The sequence below is a fragment of the Malurus melanocephalus genome, unplaced genomic scaffold (assembly GCF_030028575.1).
Source record: "Malurus melanocephalus ecotype Western Australia unplaced genomic scaffold, MMel_1.1 scaffold_361, whole genome shotgun sequence".
Lineage (NCBI taxonomy): Eukaryota > Metazoa > Chordata > Aves > Passeriformes > Maluridae > Malurus > Malurus melanocephalus.
Window position 1 is genome coordinate 653,101 of NW_026623593.1, and position 24,364 is coordinate 677,464.

General features: G+C 39.3%; 1 protein-coding gene across 4 annotated transcripts in view; it reads left to right on the forward strand.

Moving 5' to 3' along the window:
* The window catches only part of RBMS3 (RNA binding motif single stranded interacting protein 3), a 660,983-nt gene extending 645,866 nt beyond the window's left edge, over positions 1 to 15,117 (forward strand). For 3 of the 4 annotated variants that reach the window (XM_057378472.1, XM_057378474.1, XM_057378473.1), the window contains 3 exons: positions 3,791 to 3,871; positions 6,424 to 6,551; positions 10,358 to 15,117. In XM_057378472.1, the coding sequence (XP_057234455.1) occupies positions 3,791 to 3,871; positions 6,424 to 6,551; positions 10,358 to 10,364 (216 nt within the window). In that variant the 3' untranslated portion in view covers positions 10,365 to 15,117. Of the gene's footprint in view, positions 1 to 3,790; positions 3,872 to 6,423; positions 6,556 to 10,357 lie in introns of those variants that run through there. The other variant, XM_057378475.1, reaches the window with a different exon arrangement.
* The last annotated feature ends 9,247 nt before the right edge of the window (positions 15,118 to 24,364 follow it).

Genomic DNA, 24,364 nt, shown 5'->3' on the forward strand with positions numbered 1-24,364 from the left:
GGTTTTCTGACATAGAGGTCTTTTTTTGCCATCTGCCTACTTCCAAGTTACATGAGTTTCTCGAGGTAGATGGGAACAAAGTATGTACATTTACAGGAACTATGATCCAAATGGATCTTCATTGCAACAGAGTCTCTCAGCTCAGGGATGTCCCTAGACCAGGATTTTCATCCTGGGTGGTCTTAAACTGAGTAGACATAAAATGTTTAACTTTTCTTTAAATCTTAGAGTAATTTTTGAAGTTGTTTTTGACTTCCCAGTGTGGACTCTACTTACTTTAACACATCCAGAGCACATTTGTTTTTTTGTGGAATAGCTAARTAATGTGTCTGGGGGACCCAGGGAGAAACACAAATCCCAGTGGGTTCTCTGTGTGCTGGGTATGGAAGCGACTGAGCAGCAGTGCTCAGGAAGCCTTTTGCTAAACAACCAACTGTGAATATTCATGACAAGGAATTMGACTCTTGCATTACCCAAACCCATTGATACAAGTGTCAACACTGACATTGTGCCTTAGCTCTATGTAATCTTTATTCATCCTGTGAGATCAGAGAATTAGGATTATGTAGTTCACAAAGGAAAGAAATACACGTAAACTTGATTGAACTGGTGTCAGTTATAATAAAAATTAGTCTGTCTCCTTTTTCATTACACTGTTAGTAAAAAAACTAAGCTGAAACAGCATTTTAGCACTTGGYTTCCCATGGTAGAAACTGATCCAGCAGGGCAGACACTCCCGAATTCATGTGGTCTCAGCTGGGAGTCCCTGTGCTGCGTGTGAGGGAACTTCAGATACTAGACACCAATTATGTGTCTCTGAGAACTAAGCTGTAGTTGTCCTTTATAAGTTGGTAAAGACTTTTGCAGAAGCCTCAATGAATCCTTAAGTGAGACCCTGGAGAATGAGAATCAGTTCCAAGCCCTGGTAACATGTTCAGTTGATGACCCAATAACTCTTTCCTGAAATAGTGAGGGTATCTTTATATTCATAAAGGTGGAGACCATAAATATGTTTGGACATTCCACAGGCACAATGCRGATATCTGTAACACTGACCACTGTTGCTGCTCTGTGATCCAGGGCCACATGCTAAGCACCACTACTCTGTAGCACTGAGCCTCAGCTAAATTTTCCCAGGACCAAATTTTTTGCCGCAAGTACTACAGTGTCATTTKTGCCCTTGGTGGAACTAATTCGGCCCACGAATTTTTCTTTTTAATTGTAGAACTCTGAAGGATTTATCAAAAAAATTAAACCAYCATTAGAGCAGACATTTTGACAAGCAGAATGTTATACACATGGGAGAAGTCACTGTCTTTCAGCCTGGCTAGTAGCTGTATGGTTTTTGTCTCCTGTGCTTAAAATCATTGCTGTTTGGCTGAATTCAGTTAAAATTCCTGCCAAAAAAAAAAAAAAAATTAAACCAGGAGCGTGTGGGGAGATGTGGGAGATGTGGAGATGTGAGTATCTGAAAAGATCAGGGCAAGCAGGCTTTGGCCAGGGCCACCAGTGACACTCAAGTCAACAGCAGTTTTCCCCAAAGATTGTCTAGCAGTGAAGGCAGCCACAAGAAGTAGGCTGGAAAGTAAGATCAGGATCTGCCTCAAGAGGAAAAAATGGAATACAGTAAAATACTGCACAGCTGCTGAGATAAGTGCTTTTTGAGTCAGTGAAGACATCAGTTTATTCCCAGAGAGTTTCAGATGATGTGCTACAGAACACAATGCCAAAGGATTTTGCAAAAAATTGAGGGGTGTGAATTGTAAGGCAGTTGAATAATTTGATATTTGTATACTAATACTCATATGGGTTTGTGTGTAAGGTAGGGAAATGGCAGACAACTGCATCTTATAAGATGTGTTGATCTTCTGCCAGGTCCAACGAAGAAATCAGAGGAAGTTCAARTTGAATGAGACCACTTTGTTATTTAAATTAGCACCTTTAATTAAAATCGATTACATATTTGTCCACGTGAAGCTAGACTGCACAGAGGTTTTAAACCCTTGCAGGTCTTGCAGAAGCCTAAGAAYGTGTGCTTCGGGTTGATGTTAAATATTGACACATTTAGAGCAGTGCAACACAACAGATGTCTTCCCAACATGTGAGGGCAACATGACAAGGCAGAATGAAGGGAGCAGAAGCAGCTCTGGAACTCCCCGCTGTAATGTTCTCATTAGCTCAAAATCTGAAAGGCAGGAGAGCAGCCCAACTGTACCGAGTACAATAGGGAGAGTTGGCCTAATGCTTTTGGTGGGTTAGCCTTCATAAAAAACCACTATTGAACTCAATTCTCTTTCTGAAGAGGCAGGAAAAAGAGCTGCAGAAAAGCACGGCCTGATACAGGCACACAGATACTGGGGGCACCCCTGTGTCTATGCTCAAGTTAAGGAAAAATGKGAATTTGGGGAAAAATACGGTGATGGTTCTCCATATCATATGCTGCTCTCATTGCAAGTATATATTCTATGTCACATATGATCCTCACTTACTTTTTTTAGTAGAAAACAATTTCACTTAAATACTTTTTATTTTCTTCTACTTGAAAGAATACTTCAGGGTTTAGCTGTGGGATTCTTGCATATGCTGTTGTCATTCCCTAAGGCTTTTCTCCAGCATTGCTGCAGTCTGCACCCCACTTTGCAGTTTCATAATGCATGTTTGTGACAGGCATATCAAACCATCCAGTTAGTTTAGAATTGAGGTGAGAGAGTGCTTTAAATGTAAATTTTACTATAAACAGCAGAATAAAATCTTGCAAGTACTTGCTAGCTCTGCCAGAAAGCAAAGCTATATTTAACTCATTTTAAAATTCATCAAATGCATTCTGGGCTGATTCAGATCTTTGGTGTGTCTTTGAAGATAACATGTAGTGGAAGTGTCATACAGTCAGTTGGGGGATTGGGCATATTCTGAGATTCTTGTCAGTGAAGACACGTAGTTAGGACTGGATTGCAGAAAGAAAGTACATATAGATCTGAGGACTTAATATTGATACTTTATTTGAAAATCTGAACAATGACTGTTGCATTCARTTCAAGAGCTTTTTGAGAAGTGTTGTATATAAAGAGTTTAGTGCTGTAACAATGACAAAATTCACATGCCCACATGAATTTTTAAAGATTCTCTTGTAATACTTGGGAGAGACAGTATTTCAGAGAASCTAATTCAAATTGTTGCTATAATAATAATAATTAGATCTTCCTCTTCATTTATTTCTCCTGTCTCAGATTGCATGTATCTGCTGCTTTGTATCCCTGTGTGCTCTGGTGCTGCTGTTGATGGGGTTAAATATGGACTGGAATAAACCTCTCAAATTTCATGCTTCATATTTTGTAGGTCTCATTAGATAAGGTCAATAAGATTCCAAAAGATTATGAAGACTGATTTGTATCTGTAACCACTACACACACACATATGTGTGTGTGTGTGTGTGTGTGTGTGTGTGTGTGTGTGTGTGTGTGTGTGTGTGTATGCTGCTGTCATGTCTTCACTGCGATTTTTGTAAGTACAAATAGGAGTGTCTCAGTTTTAGAGAACTATCTGCTACCACCGAGATGTTTACTGTTACCTATATTCAGATATGACCTGAGTTTGAAGTTCAAGATYACATTTTTTAATAGCTGGGTAAGTTGTGCCAGTACCTAAAAACCTTAATAAAAAAAGAAATAATATGCTATACACTTACTGAAAAACTCTGAAGGGGAAACTGAAATAGTATCATGMTTCTAACATGGTTTTGAGCATCCTAATTGTGGTTTTCTACAGTTCATTTACTTTTGATTTGTTCTAGTACATGACTGCTGCTGCACCTATGCAAGGGACCTACATTCCCCAGTACACTCCTGTGCCTCCAACAGCTGTCCCTATTGAAGTAAGTTTATCTCCATCCATCAAAGTAGAGTGAAGGGGAAGCAGAACTCTTATCTATTATGCCTTCTTGCACCTGTTGTTTGAAAGGGGCCTAAAGTTTCTTTATGAAGTGGTGGCTGGAAGCTTCCAGCTTTTTTAATTAGGACTGCACATTTCTTTCTCTTTTTGTTTTCTTTCTTTCCTTTTCTGTCTTTTTTCTAACCCCTGTTTTTATTTTTTTTTTAATTGTTTGCAAGGGCTCTGGTTTTGCATTTGTTTTGTTGTACAGCAGGACATGGAATAAAACATCAGTGATTTTGACTCTTTTTTCCCCATGTACTTGGGAGGGAGATGGGAAGAGACAGGAAAACAAACCCAGCAGGCAGACCACGAAACCAAAAGAGATTTCAAGAAGAGAAGATTGCAAGAGGGTTTGATGCGGTCCTTAGCAAGCATAGGTAATTGCTGAAACATTTAGCCACCAGAAAAAGCGATTGAGCAATGGAAACCTTCCTCTTGTATATACAGACGTGGAGGATGCTGCACTGACTGAGTGCTTTTCATCCTTGAGGAAGGATTCGCTCCCTCCCTCCTTGGGGCTGAGTCATGCTGATGACAGTCTAATGAGTAAGTATTTACTCAACCCTGTAGACCACAAGCTGCTGGGAGAGCGTCAGCTTGGCCTCCACCTCTGTGAAGCTTCATAAGGGCAGCTGAGCACAGCGAGAGGAGGGAGCCTCGGCATCCTCTTCCCTGTGTGTTTCTCTTTGGCACTGCCCTCTTTTATTAACAACTTCTGCCCTGCTCTGGGGTAAGGCAAGGAGTGCCAGGGTCTCTGTACTTCTGTCTTTGTCTGTGTGGACTTTGGATTTTGTGCTTTACTACTCTGTGCTTTGAGGATGTGAGTTAGTGGTACTGCTGACGTGGCTTCACCAGCAGTCAAGTGGGCTTATCCTTTTTTCTCCTAGTTCTTTGCAATTATTCCCAGACAAAGTCCCACTAGGAAAGGAAAGGCTACTACTGTTCTGTCATACTGAGCTGGTTGTGTTTCAGTCTTTTTTGCCTCGGTATAATTTTGCCCTAAACCTCACTTGTTTRCAAATGCACTATGGGTGCCTCTTTTCAATTGTCATTTTTAAGTATAAATCAGGCAGATACAGATTAATTGAGTTAAATTAAAGGGAGATGGTGGGATGGAGACTGGTTCACACAACGGTGTTGGCTGCCTGCCACGCTGACCTGTACAAATGAAAATTAAGGTTAATTTAAATTACTTTTTGAGTCTTCCTTCCCATCAGTTGCTAGTGTATTCATGCCTTCTAAAGTAACTTGATGTCATAATTATCTACTCTAATAATCAAAATATTATCTGAATCTGTAGCCTGTTTTGCTCTTATCCAGTGATGATGATTATTGTTAATGCCTATCTGTATTCATGTAGCATCATGAACCAGGACCCTACCATGCTGGATGCTCCACAAGCAGAGACCAAAAAAATGCTGTCTCTGCCCCAGAGAGCTTACAATCTCAAGATGAGATGGACAAAAGCAGAAGGATAAAGACAAGGAAGTAGACAGAAAAAAGATAATACTGGCARTCTGCTAAGCAATAGATATGGAGAATTTCTGAAAAATGAAACCGATATTTTAACAGATGCTTTAAAATAAACTACCTGTTGTTTACAAGGGACTCAAATAAAAACAAAGCAAGTGCTTTGTGCTCCCTCTTCTGGCTCTGTTGTGTGCAATGGAGTAATAAAGCATGTTCCCTGAAGAGCATTGCTATTCATGTGACCAACACACCAAGAATGAGAGAAGAGGAAAGAAAATGTAGCTTACTTTGAAAGCATGCAAAAAACTTTAACCAAGTATTATTCAGACTGTCTAAATAGAATAAGAAATAGTGCATAATATTAAATTCATGAATATAAYCTTTGGTGTGTTTACTTATCTGCTTTTTGCAAATATATAAACAAAACAAAATTTCATTGGAACTTTGACTTACCAGATTAAAGTCTTTAGTGTAGAGCAAGTTTAATTTTGAAGAGAATATGCATAGAAACAGTGTGTAGAGGAGGGCAGCATCTTTTTAAGGTGACTAAAATTCTGTTAGATAWGTAGTAAAGTAGAGAGCGGTGGGCCTAGATTCTGCCTTTATTGCTCTTTAAATCAAATGAAATAAATGTGATCTCACCGTGAAGTTGTGGTAGGTAAGGAAAWATTAGAAGAGACATACATATGTTGTGAAAAAGCCAAGTAAAACCCAGAATCCACCAAAATCGGAAGATTTGCCTCTAGCTTTGAATGGGCAGGGAACTGTCCTCAGAGGGGAAGGTGTTTTTCACTGCAGCCTGTGAGAGCAGAGTACTATTGGTAGGCTGAGAAAGCTTCTTGTTGCTGAATTAGCCCTCTAAAACTGATGGAGTTTGTTGTGTTAGCATGTGGTTCTGCTACCTCAAACTCTCTCGATCTCTAGAGAAATGCTTGAGTGGTGAGCTGGTGCTGGGCTCTTTTATGCAATTCATTGCAGTGAGCAAAATTAGTAAGTTTTTAATGTTCTCATTTGATTCCCCAGGGTGTTGTTGCTGATACTTCTCCACAGACAGTAGCATCTTCATCACAAGAAGCCAGTGGCCAACAGCAACAGATGACAGTGGAAACATCCAGTGAACATGCGCCTGCATATTCTTACCAACAGTCTAAGTAAGTAGGCAGAGGCTTTGGAGCCAGAAGGTTTTGCTTCTTGGTTRTAGCAGGCCAAATTCGACTCCCTCTTTCAGTGATATCAATTCTGAATAGCTTCGTTAAGTTCAGAGTTCTGGATATATTGCGGTGTAATTAGCAAAAGGTTTTGGCTGATGGCCTCAACTTGGCAAAATGTCCTTGAGCTCCTGCCCACAGTGATATGCTCTCTAACTGTCTGCTGCTTTTCTGGACTCAGAAGGATCTCAACAACTGYGTTAACAATCATCATGCTGGGCTAAAGCAGCATCTGGCATCAGAGGTTAAAAAGGGCTCAGATTATGCAGTGGTGAAAATATTGGCACAGTACACGTTGGCACTTGGAAAGGCTTCTAACTGAAAGTGTAGTTAATGAAGCAGTATAAATCACCCCAAGTTGGTATTGGTGGTTGTGCAAAATTGTGCCACGCAGGCACAGAGTAGGCAGGACCTGGAAATGCAAGAAGGGGTGAGGAAGAAGTGGGTAGAAGCACTGCACGATCTGTTTCCACTCTTCTGCTGCCTTTGTTTACTTCTCACAGAATACCTTGGAAAGCTCAAAATTTATACACCGACAGCTGTATTTAGAACTCCCAAAGAGTCACTTCATCTTTAGAATAATCTCTTCAAACACATCTTCTCTTTGCTACAATAAATCTCTTCTCAAAGGGAAGGTTACTTAGTCACGGGGTACTCACTGGGAGTGATAAATGTTGGATAGATTCTAGGAAGGAGCTCAAATCCAGTCCTTCATTAATRTATGTATATTGAACACCAGCATCACTTTGAAAACAGAATTACACATGTTTTATCTTGAGGAAGAAAGCAGAGAAATAGCCAGATAGGAAATATGACAGATATGTCAGTCAATACATCACGACTCGGTACATACAGAGGCATCAGATATGAGCTGATATAGGAAAGATTAGAATTATACCAATTTGTCAATTGCTTTACTTCATTTTTGACCTCTGTAAGTGGAAGATACWTTTTTTTTGTCGACCATATGAGTATCAAATGTTTTCAGATGTGTGGTTTTTTGACCACCATAAAACAGAAGACCTCGTTATTTCTTTTGTCATGCTTGTATCTCTCTGGRTGTACATATTTAAAAAACAATCAATCACAAGCTACCCAGTTGGAGACACTGACTATGTATGCTCATCCTTTCTAACTACCAGTCTCCGTAGCACCTGTAAATAAATGATTGCAAAATATTAATAGAATAATACAGGACAAAGAGACAAATACATGTCTTGGCTTGTTTTAATGAGTATGCTCTGTAGTGTTTGGATCTGACCGTTCCTGTGCCTCAGTTCCCTTTCTCTTGTATCTCAAAGCAAAAGGACTTATGTATGTCTAGAAGTCCTGATGAGGTAGCTGTGATCTGCAGATTGTGCCATTTTTCCAGCACAGGAGGAAACTCCATTGCAATTCTTTATTGAAATGGGGGCTGTGTTTCTTGCTCATGAGAATTCCCTGAGAATGAGATCCCTCATCCTTCCCTGTCAGCTGCAGCCTTTTTGCAGTGATGGATACACTTGTAATGTCACTGGCATTTATATTCAGAGGAGTTTCTTTCTTTTTTAATCAGACAGGCAGATCCAYTACAGATTTTTTAATTATGCTTATTTCAGTATTTTGTTCCTGAAATGGGCCYTCTATTTATATCTGCCAGTTGCAGGCAGAAATGCAGTGTGGGAAGCTGTAGAAACAAAAATATACACAATCTTTCTTTAAAAAAATAACTTCTGACAAAATATTCCAGTAACCTTTTATAKAAAACCAAGTGAAATTGTTTTATAAGTAAGATATAATTTTGTTACTCTGCTTTTCAAAGGGCTCATTTATTAATAACAAACATCATGCCCGATATACAGCAGCAATTGTCAATGTGAGATACGAGAAAGTAATTAACATGACTAGACAATGATTTTGTCARATATAGGCAAAGGAACAGGCAGACTATATGAAATTATTTCATAGGAGCTGCTCAGTCAGGAGAAAATTTATAACGGCATATTTCCTTATATTTTCTTTGCAACAATCATGAAATTGCAGGCAACAAAGGAGAGGCAATTTGCTAAGAATGAACTGGGTGGTATAAGAACTCTGTACTCTCTTTGTAAGTAAAAATAAGCCACATAACTTAAATTCTAAGTTCCATTTTTTAATCAGCATATGTGTTTTTTTATTTAATATGCTGAATTCAGTACTTGAGGATGCCACCCATAGAGTTCAGAAATGGTAYCTTCATGGCAAAAACCTGGCTACCTGTTGAGCAGATAGAAATAGCCCTTGATTCTGAGCAGAAGAATCTTCTTTATGAGGAAATTATTATGATTATTTTAGGATCTACTCCCTTTTCTCCTTGTAAATATTTAATTTTGCACATAAATGCATGAAGACTATGAAGCAGACATCAATGCATATACTTCCCTCAAAAAGTTGTCAATCTCCTCCCTCCTAGCAAAACTCTGTTAGACAACATACTCCAATTATAAATCTGTGAGGAATTATGTTTTTCTGGAGCCTTTTTTAGGCAAAATCAGTGCCAGGTTAGGTTACAGAGCATGTGCTGCGACCCTTTGGTGATATTGGACTTTCACACATATGGCAGCCACTCRACCCAGAGGGGCATAAAATCTGCCCAGGAAGATGAGCTTCCAACCTCAGTACTCCGACCAGAAATTATGCATAGAAAATAGTTAACTGTTGCATTCCACAGGAATCTGTTCATAACATTCAAAGTAATAATTTTCAGGTGTCATGCAATGAAAAAGCCCTTTGGCAAATTTAATATTTAAAATTGTAGTTTTATATTTACACTCAAAGACTAAAAGTTCTGTGGCAAGTTACAGGTCATTGACGTGCTTCACAATTTAACTCYTGATTTTAACATTTATTTTAAACTAGGCAGGGCAAATGCATTAATGCTTGCAAAAGGAAAASTGCTGGATTTGTTTCTGTTGAACTTTGGTCAGAAATGGATTTTTACATGTAAGCTTTAAGGACTGTGGGAAAAGCTGACCCTTCTGGATAACCCTAGACATGGAATAGCATTTATATGTGGGTTCTGTGCCTCTCCAAAGATCTCATACAGTGTGGTTAAGATAAGGATAATGTGATGTATCCTTATTGGCATGAAACATCAAAAGGACAAAATGAGAGGCATCTTCTATAAGAAAAAGGTCGATAATTTTGCTTATTCTCTGTGCTAAATTTTAAAACATATGACACTACATGAAAAAGAATACATTTCTTTAATTAATATTGTTTTAAAAGTTTCTACTAAGTTAGCCTTAACTGGCTCATTAAACAGACTGCTCCACAGTCTAATTGTTCTTGCCATCAGAAAATGTGTTCTTTTTAGCAAATTGGTTGTATCCTTTTATTGTAATTTTATCCTACATTTTAATATTAATACCCAGGATAAATAGTGGCACATATTGTTATGAAAATATTCACCCTCTTATTGAATTACTTGTGAAAGATTTACATGGTGTTAAGCCATGTATTCATCTCACTTCAGTGTAGTCAGACTGCCTATTAATGCCTAGCATTAAAAGGGTAAATTCATCAGCTTAGGATGTGTTAATRTCTCCAAAGTAGGAGTTCCCTATTTTTGCCTGACTATTTTCAGCTTAGTGGTGGTATCRTATTTAAACAGCTGCAAAGTTAGTTTAGCTTGGATAACTTTTAAAGGGAGTTGGGTGGAAGAASAGGAGAGGAGCCGATTTCAAAGTTGTTTTGACTTAATGACCACTTTAATTCAATTGTTTTTACAGACAATAAACAGGACTGAAGAATGTCGGTCTGAAAYCTTTGCCTTGAATGGAGAAACTTCACTGAACAAGAAGTTGGCTTCCAGTTTGCACAGGCGTCAAATGAATGCTTTTTTTTTCTACCTTTCCCAACGAAAACAAAACAGTGTTTTTATGTGCTGTGCAAATGGTTCCGTCATGTAGTCTGACAATTTTATTTTTGCTATATTTTTTTTTTTTCAACTAAAGGAAAAACCCAGAGGAAAAATGCTGGGTTGACATTTCATCTGGACGAACATTTGAATTCAGAATTTACCTGGAGGTGTAGCTAGATTTTTTTTTTTTAAACAGAAAAACTGATGATGTCAAGAGGGAGCAAGTTGCGATGAAAACCAATTGTCTTCCTCAAAAATTAAGCTACTCTTTTTCTCTCATTTTCTTTTTCTTCTTGTTTTAAATCTAGAGTGTTTTTTTGGTTTTTGTTTTTTGGTTTTTTTTTAAAAGAAATGTTTAGGTAAGGTTTATCTTGAATCTTAATTGCCTTAATTTTAAGGACGTCAAAGGCTCTCAAGGCAAGCTGTCAACGTCTTGTTAGAAAACCCGAGAATGAATTGAAACTGCTCACACCGGTGCTGGTGCAGAAGTTTAATAGACTGAGTTTTTGGGGTGAACAAAAAATAAACTGTACAGTTTAAAAGAAAATGATTTTCTTCTTTTGAAGAAAAGTTGATGATAAAGGAACTGTGGCAACTGAAAGGATTGGAAAAATGCTGGGACTTTTATGAACTTTGTCTTAAGTGTTGACAGAAAAAATCTAGAAGGCTAAAGCATTTTACAGTAAAGTTATTGAATTGAGAAAAAAACTTGCTGCATTATAGAGAATGCAGGGTTTTTTTCTTGCAGAATGCAGATTTTTTTATTTACGAAGCGTGATCGCTAGCAAAAGCATTAGTGCTTTTTATCTGCAGTCTTTTTTATGAGCTTTAAGAAGTTTTTAGTCTGCTTTGCTTGTCACATTGCAAAAACCTAGCTTAAGAGCATTAAAAAAAAAACTTAAGTAGATAGGAGCTTATGGTCAAAAAAAGTGCAAAAAAAGCAATAGATAGAAGAAATTGTTGACAATTTCTGTAGTCTTTCCTAGTTGTGAACAAATGCAGCCTATGGATGGCCTATTTTATACCAAAGATGAAGTGACACCCTAACGCAGTCCAGAAGATAGAGGGTTTTTTTTTTCTTTTTTTATCTTTATTTGACCTACATGGCCGGACCAGTTCTTACTTTCTTGTTTGTTTAAACTATCTTCCACTGGTGTTTTACATACTGCATATGTTTATAGTGGAAATTTCAGAATAGTTGGTATTAGAAGCTGTTCTGGTTTCTGATGCTGTGCTTTGGAGAACATCCCAAAGCAAGGGGGATTGGGTTGCCAACTAATCTGTCCAGGCGGGCTTTAATTTTGATTAGTTTTTCACTTTAATTACCTGATCTTTGGTATTTCTACTGAAACAACAGTCTTCCTTCTGAATTCCAACATACTGATTCATTTCTTCACCTCAGTCTTTGTCATCGTCCAGCATGCATAGCCACCTTAATTCTGCATTTATTTCTCAGTGTTGCATTTGAGTTGCCAGGTAGATATAAGAGAAAGCAAACTTGATCTTTGTTCTCATTTTAGCTTTCCCATACAAGCAGAAATTTTGAAAACGATGTAGTATTGTCATGAAGGCAGGAAGTTAAAAATYATTCTTCTCTGCTATGATTTCTGTTGTCTTAATATGTTGGCTGACAATCACTAATTAGTATGATTAGGCAAAAAAAACAAAAAAAAAACCTGAAAAAAAACCAAACGGAAAAAAACCCCTAAATTTAATCCACCAAAACCTGTTTTAGGAATGACAATTATTTTCCATTCTTGATTATGGCCCTTACTTCTTCCAAACAGACAAATGAAAAAGGTGAGAAGGAAGTCAAAAGATGATTTTTTTTTCCTTAAGGAGGCAGAAGTGAAGCAGCATTTCCGTGTATACATACATACACACATATCTWCGTGTAAAAATTAAACCAAACATTTATAAACTTTCCCCCACCCAGAAGAGAGGGGAAGGTTCATCACATTTATTGTGGTGGATTAGAGACAGGGTATCCATTAAAAACAGTGAAATTAAAACATATGTATTGGATCAATCCGATTCAGCTGCCCAATCCTAAAAAGAAGTCTGTGTTTCCCTAACCTGACTTTTTKGGGGAAAAGAACACAATTATTTTTTTAAATCGATAAAACAAAATCGTATTTTTTAACGTAGTGGGAGGGGGGAGGGGGTTTCCCAAGTAAATGCTGCTAGATATGCAACATAGAAAAGAGAGAAATGGGAGTTCACGTGGTTCTTCACCATAGGAAGAGGGCCTGCTTTTCAGAAGTGACAGAACTTCTGCTTCCTCCTGAGCAGTTGTTGATACTCAACACTTCTGAAAACCAGATGATGCCAAAGTAAAAGAAGATCATCCACAACATGTTTTCAATTCAGCAAAAAACCCAAACCTCTCTTTCTGTTTCATATGCTGTCTCATTACTTGTTGCTTTTTGAGAGGGGCACTTGAATTTTGTCCTTGGATAAAGGTTCCCTCTTTCTTTAGAGGGCTTATGAGGGGAAAAAAATCAATCTAGCCTTAGTTTCTTCCTTTCTACACATGATCTCTTTCTGTCTCTCTGAATTATTTGTACAAATGGAGATAACCCCAGGCACAAGTCAGTTAAATATGAAATAAAGACATTTGTTTCTGTGTTAGTTCTAATGTGACACACAAAGTCTCATTTGCTATCAACAATGAGGCTACAAGGTAGCTACCATGTGGCTGATGAATATGCTGAGGTACCTTCTTGTTTCTATTCAGAACTCTGCTGCTTTATTTATACATTCAGAAACATTTTTCGTATTTTTTTCAGCAAAGTTAAACAATCTCAGTGTTTTTTATTAAGCCAGGCAGGCAACACGATATCACAGTGCCTGTCACTTTAAAGTGTTTCAAGTGCATTCTGTATTAGAATTTTTCCCTTTTTTTCCATGCTATAATGTTAAATAGCATTTGAAATCGAAACAAACAAAGCAAAGAAGTAGAGGATGAAGAAGAGGAAAGAAAATGGACCCCTTAAATATARTTCATCATCTTACTGATCCCAAAAAAGCCAGTGAGCTGGTACTTGAAATCTGTGAATTATAAACACTGTGAGCCTCGAGTGTAAACAGTTGTAGATCATAAGGTAAGAAAAAAAGCTTATTTGAAGTGTACAAAATGCTCAGAAGGTGGTAACTGATTTCTAAAAGTCAAAAATGAGATWAAAATGAACAGTGTAATAGCAACACACTTGCTGCTTGGGTGTTGTCACTTGGTGGCCTCTGAAATCTTGAACTGGTTTTCTTTATGTCTGTTCTGGCTAATATGATTTTTTTTAAGGTTTATTATTATGCTCTGTTTAGTTTCTGTTTTCCTTTTTTTTTTTTTTTTTTTTTNAAGATCTGAATTTGTAAAGTCAATATCTTTGTCTGTGTTGCCAATTTAGCTTTAAATATCAGGAGAGTTCCTGAAAGATTGCAGAAAAAAAACTCTAGTTGTCTAAGGCAATGGTGCCCGGCCCAGAGGTCTAGAAGTAACATCAAATCCATGAACTGAACTGCGTATGTACTTTCCATCACACCTGAATTCTTGTAAATAATTCAATCTGGATGTTCAGGTTTGGTAATTTTGTTTTTACCTTTAAAGATAAATACAAAAGGGGTGTCAGAAAATTATGAATTATGGCTAGAAAATTCCGAATACCTGGGCTTGTCACTTAACATTGAGGGAAAAAAAAAAAGAAAAAAAAAGTGGAACTGAAGAGAGTATTATATTGCAGGTGCTGACCCAAGTGTAGATCAGGGCACTGAAAAATCTCACTGCTCCTGCTGAGATTGCAGAGGGACTCTTCTTCCTATCTGGCTCTACTGCTGGTTTTGTAAGCACTTTTCACCTGTGACAGTCAGGCCTCAAATTGTGAATGTCCTCTTATTGCCTTCCAGTGAAATAGACTCTTGAAATGTCCTTAGCCTGTGCTTTCTTGTGTAGTTCTGTTTACCAAGAGACTGCCTTGGTTGTGTTGGTCMAGAAATCCACCGTAATGCAGAATGAGGCATATTTGAGAGCAATTGCATCACATTGTATCATCCCCTGCTATGGATGCATGCCCAAACGTGGAAGATGAAGGCTGGTCATTAGAGAGAAGTGAGGGCTTAAACTTTCAATGGGCAATTGGGCTGTAGCATTCGAATGGATTTTTACTCGAGTAAAAATCAAATGAAGGGTATTATTTATGTATGTATGTGTACCAAAACTCAGCAAATTTGAGGAAGCCTGCATTGTAATAAAGTTTATTTTTAATATGTCATAGTATTTGGATCTATATTATGTTGTTTATGGTACTGAAGATTGAGACTGATCCTAAGTGTTTAACAAATTGCCATGCTTCAYGATTTTAAGCTTGATGGTGCTCCTCATGCCACTTCATTTTAATGCTGAGGTTGACATGAGCAAAACAGGTTTAGGCAGACTCACTTAACTCCACCTATAGCGAGAGTCATGCTAAAGAGTGATAATGTGCTTAAAGTAATGAATCAATCCATTTTTAGTGATGAGACCAAATGTGGTAGTTGAAGATAGTAATGTWTGATACACGCATGGTCAACATTTCCTTTCAAAACTTTATTTAACATGAAATTGGTCMGGATATAAAAGAAGTGCCCTAGGGTAAGGTCTTTCTCGGTAGCCCACGTGAACTAAGAAAACAGTCACGGTGTGATGGAAATGCAAAACAGAAAACAACAAAACTGCTGACATTTGGTGCATTAGTCTCTTCAGTTTAATGACAATTGACTCTGGTAAAAAGGATTCCTTTCATTTCTAATAGGCATACACGCAGTCATGCACGCACACTTTCTCAGAAGGAGGGCTGAGTGAGCAGCAGACTTCTCCTCCCCTTCCGTGGAGCAGATTTCTGGAATCTCAGCAAGCAGCAAAGATGCAGTGTAAGGAGAGTTATTTTCCTCTCAAAAAGAGCACCAACTTTTTYTATATTGCTCCTGTCACCCAAATAGGCTAGAGCGCTGTATGTACCCCAGAGATTTATTCACCTTTGTGCCTCAAAGCAGGCAGAAGAGACCCTTTCTTCTCCCCTTTATTAACATGCTCTTTGTTAAGATTGAACAGAAAATTATGAGAGTAAAGCTGTAAAAAGAACTGAATCCCAGTCCTGGTTCAGATTTCCACTATAAGAAAAAAAGTTGTGTTTATTGAAGTTGTTCAGTTCAACTGTTAATTCCCCAACAGTGATAGCTGAGTTATTTCACCTTAATAAAAATGTGTAATGAAGTGGAAAATGTCAGCCTTTGACAGGTTCACAAATCCATTTTTCCTTGTAGGTACAAAGCCTGCAAGGTGTAAGCACCTTCAAGATCTGGATCTGTTGTCCTTAAGAGAGTATCTGCCCAACATTAATTTTCTGCCTTTAAGTGTCTTTCTCTTGGATAATAATTTTATGAATTTGGTGAAATTTACAGTCAGTTATATTTTTAAAAGCCCAAAAATACAGCCTAAAGAAGAGAACATGATGTTTATGTAATTGAAGTATTATTAAATATGATGTATTCCAGAGTGGAAGAAAATTCTACTATCTTTTTGAGGCAAAACAATTTTATGTAAAACCAGGAAGTGTACAGAATTCATTTAGGAATTTTTAATTGTTTTCCTTCTTAAAGGAAAATGAACAGATTCCATCTCTAAGAAAAATCAAAGCAGCTTTGAAAGCAGATGAACTTCCTATCAAGAAAACATGCATCACAAAAATGGGTCAGAGGTTCTTTAAAGCCCTTACTGACTTCACTGCAGCCAAAATGTAGAATGCAGAACCTCTGTGATACATTAAATTATGAATCTTATTTATATGGGCATCTGTGTGCTGATGTCTCAGAATGTCTCTGAAAGATCTGTACTGCTATGATTTTTTTTTTATGTTTTCCATTTGTAACACAATCCTAAATAGCTGCCATTTTCCCACTCCTGGGGCTTTCTGTAGATCAGTGGATGTTAGGTTTAAACTTCTGTTTTCTTTGATGAAGCTTTCAATAAAAAAATAAAGAAAGAAAAGAGCTGGGTGACTGTGTTCTTGTGGCACCTTTCTGCAGAGGCTTTCCCGAGGCTGTGGCTCTTGTGCTGAGCRCAGAGGGAGCAGAAAAGCTTTGCAGCAAACTCTGCCTCCTCCACATCTCCACCAAATGGAAGGAARAAATCAGAGAGACAGGACAGCTCTGCTGCCCTGCCAGCAGCACACCCACCCACGTGCTAGGAGGTGAAATTTGGGAGAAAGTGTTTCTCACACCAAGACTGAGTGTGTAACGCTGATGGGTATCTGCTGTCCAGGCTCTCATCTCTGCCCCTGCTGGAGGAACATTGCCTCTCTTTCTGAGGTTTATTTTAAAGAGAGACTTCAGGGCAAAAGTTGCCACATGGAATACAGAAAATCTTTATTTGTGGAATAAGTACAGCCTAAGCAGTGGTAGAGCAAGCCATACTTCATCTTGAAAGGAAACTGGAAAGTAAAATGCCTCCTCAGCCATATCTCACAGGGAAMAAGGAAGGTATTTGATGCATACTCAGCAGCTCTCTTGTTGCCTTCTGCATTTCTTCCCMCCAGGGCAGCTTCTGTGCCAAAGGCAAAGGTGGGGTGGAAGGTCCAGCTCCAGTCTCCTCCCCAGCCAAGTGGCTTTKTTAACAGGTTGGAAATCATTGAGTGCTCATTTTTACCCACCAGGAATGTGCCTGTCTCCTTCAGCCCCATATATGTTTTGTTGGATTGCCTGCACACTTTCTTTTCACTGCTTTTTTTTCCCAATGAAATGCACATCACTGAGTTTCTARCTCCCTTCAGCTTTATCAGGAAAGACCAAAGAAAGCTTTAGAAGATAGAGGAATGAGATGAGGAAGCAGGCAAGAGGGTTTTTTTCAAGTGCACCTATGCTGAAATGTCCATTGCTACTGGCCATGATGATGGTGAGAAAAGGAGGAAGGCAGGAGGCTGAAGCTCCAGCCTGCCTGGAACTCTTGAGTGGTAGCTGGAGAGCTTGTGGAGGTCAGCAGAAAGTGGGACACTGTGTTCCACTAACACAAATGGTGCAAAGGTGGTTTGTATCTGGTGTTCTGATGTCAGGTTCATCTTTGTCACTGCCAGGATTGCCCCATTTCCAAGATCATTCCACTTCAAGTTCTGCCAACAAGGATTTGCCTAACAAATGTGGTGATAGTGGGTTTGGGGTTTTTGTCTGTCAGTTAGCTCTGTGTGCACATAGAACCAGTTTAAGGGGAGTTGAGTTTCAGCTTCCACAGAAATTCAGGTAAGGATGCTTTATCTTCTCATCCTCTTGGTCCCGCTGTCAGTGTCCAAAAAAAAAAGGTTAATTGGCAAACAATATAATCATATTTGTCTTGGTTTTAGAATTAAAATAACAAGGAAAAGTTTGGGCCTTTGTAATGTGTTATGTGTGTTGCTTCCAGAGGCTGAAAGCCGTGTTTATTAGTTGTCTGCATTTGGGATGGATGTCCATGACTTCTGTGTGGAAAAAGCCATGTCCTCTGATTGTCATTCCCTGAGATTTCAGGTAGAGGGGGAGAGAGAAAACWAATCAGTTGCTGGTATAGCATAAATCTAGGACAATTCCATACTCRCCAGGTTTAAATAAATTTTAATTTTATTATTTTGGATAACCAGAAATTTTATATTAAGAACAAGGTCTCTGTGTGCAAACAGTGAAGCAGAGGGTCAGGAGCAGACAGCACTGCAGCAGAAGTTACTGAAAATAAGTGAAAATAAGTAAGCCAAAATTCAAACCTAAATGTCCACCTGACTACTGGTAACTTGCTGTAGCCTTTGTGTCTCAGCTCCTTGCCCCRTTGGTGTCAAACTCATCTTCAGGAGCGTCCTGTGCACCAGGCAAAAGTCTCCATTTGGCTTGGCTGAGCATGAGCCACGGTGCTCATTAATGGCTGACAGAGGTGGTCCTGAGGCWGCACGCAAAAAGGGAGAATATTTGCCAGGCAGACAATGAGGGAACGTGCTGCCCAGCACATCCAGACAGGAGGCTGCAGCTGCCCACTGCTGCGCACGAGGCATGGATGAGGGACAGGAAGGACACAAGACGTCCCTCTGCTTGAGCCCTCCCAGGGCCTGTCGGTTTGGAGAAACACATGCATGGTCATCAAGGTTTGTTTGCAATGTTCCTGGAAAAATCCACTTTGGGGAAAGAGCTGTGACCAAACCACTTCCTTCCTTTTCATTATRTATAGACCTCTGCCAAAGCTGTGCTCACTTTTAACAGATGATTTGCACCAATACGTTACTGAACTTACTTGAAGGAGCATAAATGATAACTAGATATTCTACTGGATGTGTGCAGTGCTTTACATGGAGGAGTTGAAAGTGGMTGCAGTTAAAATGATGCAGCTGTTTTTAAAAATTGAAAGGGCTTATGTTTATAGCGTGACTAGCTGAGGCCCTAAGTTCTGCTGCATTAAAATGCTGCTGAAACATAGAACTGTGTGAGAAAAAAGATAGAAACCATGATTTACACCTATTATCTGATTTATTTCACCATTTTTTACCAGTCAGTACATTTTCTGTCTTGTATGGAATTCAGCCATTGACACACAGCCAACTGAAAATTGTGTAAGCTCCTTGAACATAATTCCTGTGGGATCGAGTCCCACGTATTTCACTCAGAAATCATTTCCTGCTTATTAACAGTWGTGCTACACCACAGACCAGCTGACTGCGATGCTCTCTTCCTCAGGTAGAGCGACTTCTGCCTGGTGTTAATCTTGTATGAAATACTCTGTAGTGGAGCCCAGGCTCCTCTGAGCTTTCCACACATCATCTTGTTATTTTCTACTTAATCTTTGTGACGTGCAAAGTTGCTCTGCCACCACTGAATCCCTTTTTAGTGCAGAGGAGGGGGCAGAACAGGGAAGCAGACAGATCTCCTCAGCTGATACCAAGACACAGCAAACCTTAGCTGAAGAAAAGAATGCCCACTTGCGAATGAACAGGACTGAGTAAGCCACCAGTAGTGAAGAGCTGACCCCAGTGCTTCCTTTCTCTATTTGTGCTGCAGATTCCAGGCAGTCTTCTTAGAAAGTACTCTCATAGCCTGTCTGTTCTTGCTCTAGAGATGAGTCTTTGAGAGGCACAGAAAAGTACCACTTTAAAAAAAAAAAAAAAAAAAAAAAAAAAAAAAAAAAAAAAAAAAAAAAAGGTTTTGCAGCATTTCTTCACTGTTTCTCAATTGTGACCCTTCAGTTTTATGTCCCATGGTTGCTTCCAAATGAGCAAGTAAATATTTATTACAGAAACATACAGTAGCCTCAATCTCTACCAGGTGCCATGTAAACAYAGAAAAAGAAGACACATTCTGCTAGGCTTATGAGGGGAAGGAAAATATATCTGTTTAATCCGTTCAGTGGTTCAGATTTCTGCTGGACCCTCTGACACACCTGAGTTCAGTGAGCTTTGCTGTTTCTGGTTATTTTTCACAGCAATAGTTGGCTGTAGCACAGAGTTCAAGGACTGCTTTCCAAAATCTGTTTCCCTTTTCACATACTGATTGTGCTATGAGGGCTTTGGGGTGGAAACAGCTGTTTGAAGATGCCAGTTTTTGGAGACAATACAATTTTTTTTTTCCCCAGAAAAAAAAAGGGTTCAAAAGAAGCATCTACTGCTGCTTAGAAAAATATAGTTACCCAGTAGCTTCAGTCAGTGGAAGTGCTGCCACCAAAATCATCTTGGGGTGTACAATTCACGTCTGTGCAGACCTGTATGAGATATTGGATGAGATATTTCGTCAATCTAAAAAGATATAGGTTGGGGGCCAGCCTGTCGTTTATGAGGTAATGAAACTTGGAGCGTGCTCTGAGCAGGGATGAGTGCTGTCTGTAGCAGTGACTGAGACAGGCTGCTCACAGCAGAGTGGTTCCTACTACACGAGGGAACTGAACTGTCTTTGCTGAGGAGCACCTCACCTGAACATAACTTTAATGTCTTGTGCAATGAGCTGGCCGTAAAATTGTCCCGTCTTTTGCACTGGGGACTGGGGTTGTGTGAGAAGTACTTTCTGCAAATGACACTTTCTCCTTGCTTTCCCTCTGAAAATGATTGCTTCCATGCTCACTGCATGCTGGGAACAGATTCTGTAGTTCTAGTGRGGACTCTGCCCTGCACAGAGGCATGAGAGGCCCCTGGACAAAGAAGGTTTTCTTCCACATCAAGGGTTTCTCTGGACTGCAGCAACTTCCATTTGCCAGTCCTGCCTATGTGAAATATGTTTATTACTGTTACATGTTTCAGCTCTTGCAGCCAGCTCCTTTTGACAGGAAGTCCTGAGAAAAAGTCCTTCATGTCTCCTCTCCACCAAAAAGGAAAAAAAAAGGTGTCAGAAACTTCCTCCAGCTGTGGAGACCTAGGATCGGGGAATTGCAAAAGCAGAAAATCTCTGCTCTTTGGCCAAATTATAGTTGATTTTATGAGAACTTCCTTCTCCTTCCTATCCACTTCTGGCTCATTTATCTCTCCCTTCTCTATGACACAATCCTGTCTGACATGCAGAGTGTGGCTTTCTGAGGTGATTTCCATTACTTGCCTACATAGCACCAAGGAGAAACCTTCAAAAAGGCATGAACACTGAGCTATAACAACACTGGATTCTCTGCTGGGAATTCTTTGGTTATTTCTTCCCAACATATATATAATTTTTTATTAGGCTTGGAAAGAATTCTCATTAAAAAATAGAGACAGGAGCATCAAAGCTCACTATGGTGATGTGGACTGTTTATTGAGAGAAGCAGTCATGTAGGAGTATTAAATGTTGTAGCTAATTGGACAAAAATGGGCAAAATCAAACAAACTTCCCAAAGAGAAGAGGCAGGAAGGAATCTTCCCTAACTCAGAAAAGGCTTTGGAAGCCAGTGAGGTTTACCCCATTTTGCCTCTCCTTTGGAGCCTGCTATAAATGTTTAGCTAAATGACCATGAGCTGCCCCACTGAGTGAATTAACAAATAATTCTGAACAATTCTGCACAGATTAAAAGGACAGAACTGAAACAGGGAACAAGGAAACCTGAATGTCAGATATCAAGACATCAGCATCTGACTCAGAAAAGCCTCCTTCTTATTGTGGCACAAACAAGCTTTCATTTTATCAGTAACAAGGTCTCAGAAACACAGGATGAGAAAATTTATAGCAGGATTGTTTTTTTTCCAGTAGTAACAACTACAATCATCCAAAAGAAATGATTTACCAAAAAAAAGCCCCAATCACTTTTTCCCTTTAGCTAGCTGTTGCCCCAGCACACACAGCCAGACATTTATTCAGCACAGCTGCACCTGCCAATAGAGTTTAGCAGAAATGCAGTGAGAGGCACTGAGTATTTCAGACTYGTTTCAAAAACAGTTGTAGAAGATTCACACTTGTGTGATAAGTTAACTTGTAACTCAGTAACTCAGGCACTGACCAGAGTTAAGAAAGATCTGTCTGCTTTCCATCATTTGCAAAGTTCTGCTTTCCTCTGTGCCTTGATAAAACACCATTGAGGAAAGGCACTGTGCTGTGGGTATGAATGCATGTACATGTATACAAACAGATCCAGGATAATTTTATGCAGTAGGGACTCCATGTGGCATTATCCTCAGTCTTCTTTAACCCATCCTCCGAACTCAAATGGAAAAGCAAGCTGCASAGCTGACAACCTGCTTCTTTCTTCCTCCAACAATTCCAGGAAAAAAACCTGCTCGGTAGCAACACACACGTGCAAAACGTGCCTGTCCATTTGATCCATCCCAGTGCATGCCAGGGCCAACTTGGGCTTTTGCCACCCTCACTTTTAATGGCTGCAGGTGCCATTTGGTRCAGCAGACACAGCAGAGATGTAGTCTGTAGAGAATAAAAAGCGTGCAAGTCCATGTTTCTAGACAGGAAAAATGGTCTCTGTGCAGAAGTCAGAGAAAGACCTAAGCGGGGGAATCTTTTCACTGTAATGAGCATCAAAAAAACCCTCTCATTCCTCTGTCATGGCCTTACTTAAGTAGCCTYTCATCCTTCTTTTCTTGCAATAGAATTCATCACTGCTTTTGTCTGCACAGTAGCTCCCTGCAGCAATCTCCACTCCCCCCCAGTGCAGATCTATTCCAAATATTTGGTGTTCSTGTAAGTACCAAGCACTCAAAGTGCAGAATGCCCGTAACAGCTGAGGGTGTGCTCCTGGAGCTCGGTCCAACAGGGCAGGATTCCACCATGGCAGCTGGCTGYTCCCATAAAACTCTCCGGGGCCTCGTGAAATAACTGACATGAAAGTGGCGTTTGGAGCAAGGAGCGGAACTCATTTTTCAATTGACATTAAAGAGGAAATCATTTTAGTGTCAGTTGATACTGCCCAGACACATTTTCAGTAATTAAGGCTCAGAAAAAGCAGTGGAAATACCTATGAGGTGTGCTARGAATGAAGCCAGAAACAACGTGTGAGGGGTGCCAGCTGAAGGAGTCCCTGAGTCGAACATGGCATGAAATGGGAAAACTTATGGAATACAACCATGGAGAGGGCAAGAGCACCCAGAAGAATCATGCATGGAAGGAGCCTAGATCATGCCTGTGAGGACACAGGAAAGACAGAGGTGGTTTCAGAAGTGAGATGCACGTGGTCATGCAAGGCATTCTTGTGGCACTGAGAAAAAAATGCTGCTGTCTGTGCCCTCTTGCCTCAGCTTTGGAAYATCTGAACCCATTCCTTCCCTACATGTTGACAATACAACATCCATTTGTGACTTGGTTTCTCATTTTTGTACTCTTTCAGATATTAGATTTCACCTCTACATCCAGTTATGAACTTTGAAGGTTTTTCAAGAGTTTAGGTCTTACTTTTTCCATRTTTTCCAAAATCACAGTCACTTCAGAGATACATTCCATTACACACAAAAATGAGTGACATTCCTACCTTTTTACAACCAAAAACCATTGAAAGTGGGCTTGGCCCACAGTATGAAAACACTTTCTTTTAATATGGAACCCACAATTCCCTGATATATTTTTCTGCTSTATCTCTCTGATAGTAATTGAGGTCCCAGGTGAAATTACATTGGCTTCCCTTTGCTGGCCCTAGGCAGAGTTGGATATCTAAACAAGGCAGACCCTACCAAACCACAGGATGTATGTTTTTGGCTGTTGATTACTTAAATAATTCTCACATTACCAGAATATCGGCTATCAGCCCCTACTTTCCACACTCCAAGTTTATGTCACAGCTTGGAGTGACAAAAAAAAATAAACAGTTTATTGTTGAGTGAGAATATCTGATAATGCTACCTTTTGAACATGCAAAGAAATCACTGAGGATGAAAAAGAGGTCTCTTTCCTGCTCCCCAAAATTGTGACACCATCCCATTTGCTCTCAGTTTCTTCAGTCACACACCAGTTTGGGTGTGTGTTTATAAACAATTTGTCTTCAAATGACTTTTTATAGGTTTTAGGAGGAAATAAATCAGCTCCCTCATTGCATTCAAATAATTTTTTGTGTCCTGGTTTTATTATATCCACTAAGAGCCCAGTCCCCCTCCCACCTCAGAGAAAAGGCAACATTCCTACAAGAACTACAAAGGGAGAAGCATGTTCACAGTTTGGTTATGTGTTTGTTTGCCTGTTAAGATTTGCTTTTTAGAAATCTTTGCTATTTTCCTGCTGTAACACTTTATAGCAGAACACACTGCTCTCTTATTTATTTTTGACAGATCCTGTGTAAATTTATGGTTCTGCATCAATAATAAGAGTCATTAATCATAGTAACAATGCACATCACAGGGTCTTCCAGGCATTCACCACTGAACTTGCTGAACTGTCCTACAAATGAAACCCTCYCATTCTCAGTAATTATTTCTGAGCTTACACAGAAACCAAGGAATTTTGTTAGAAA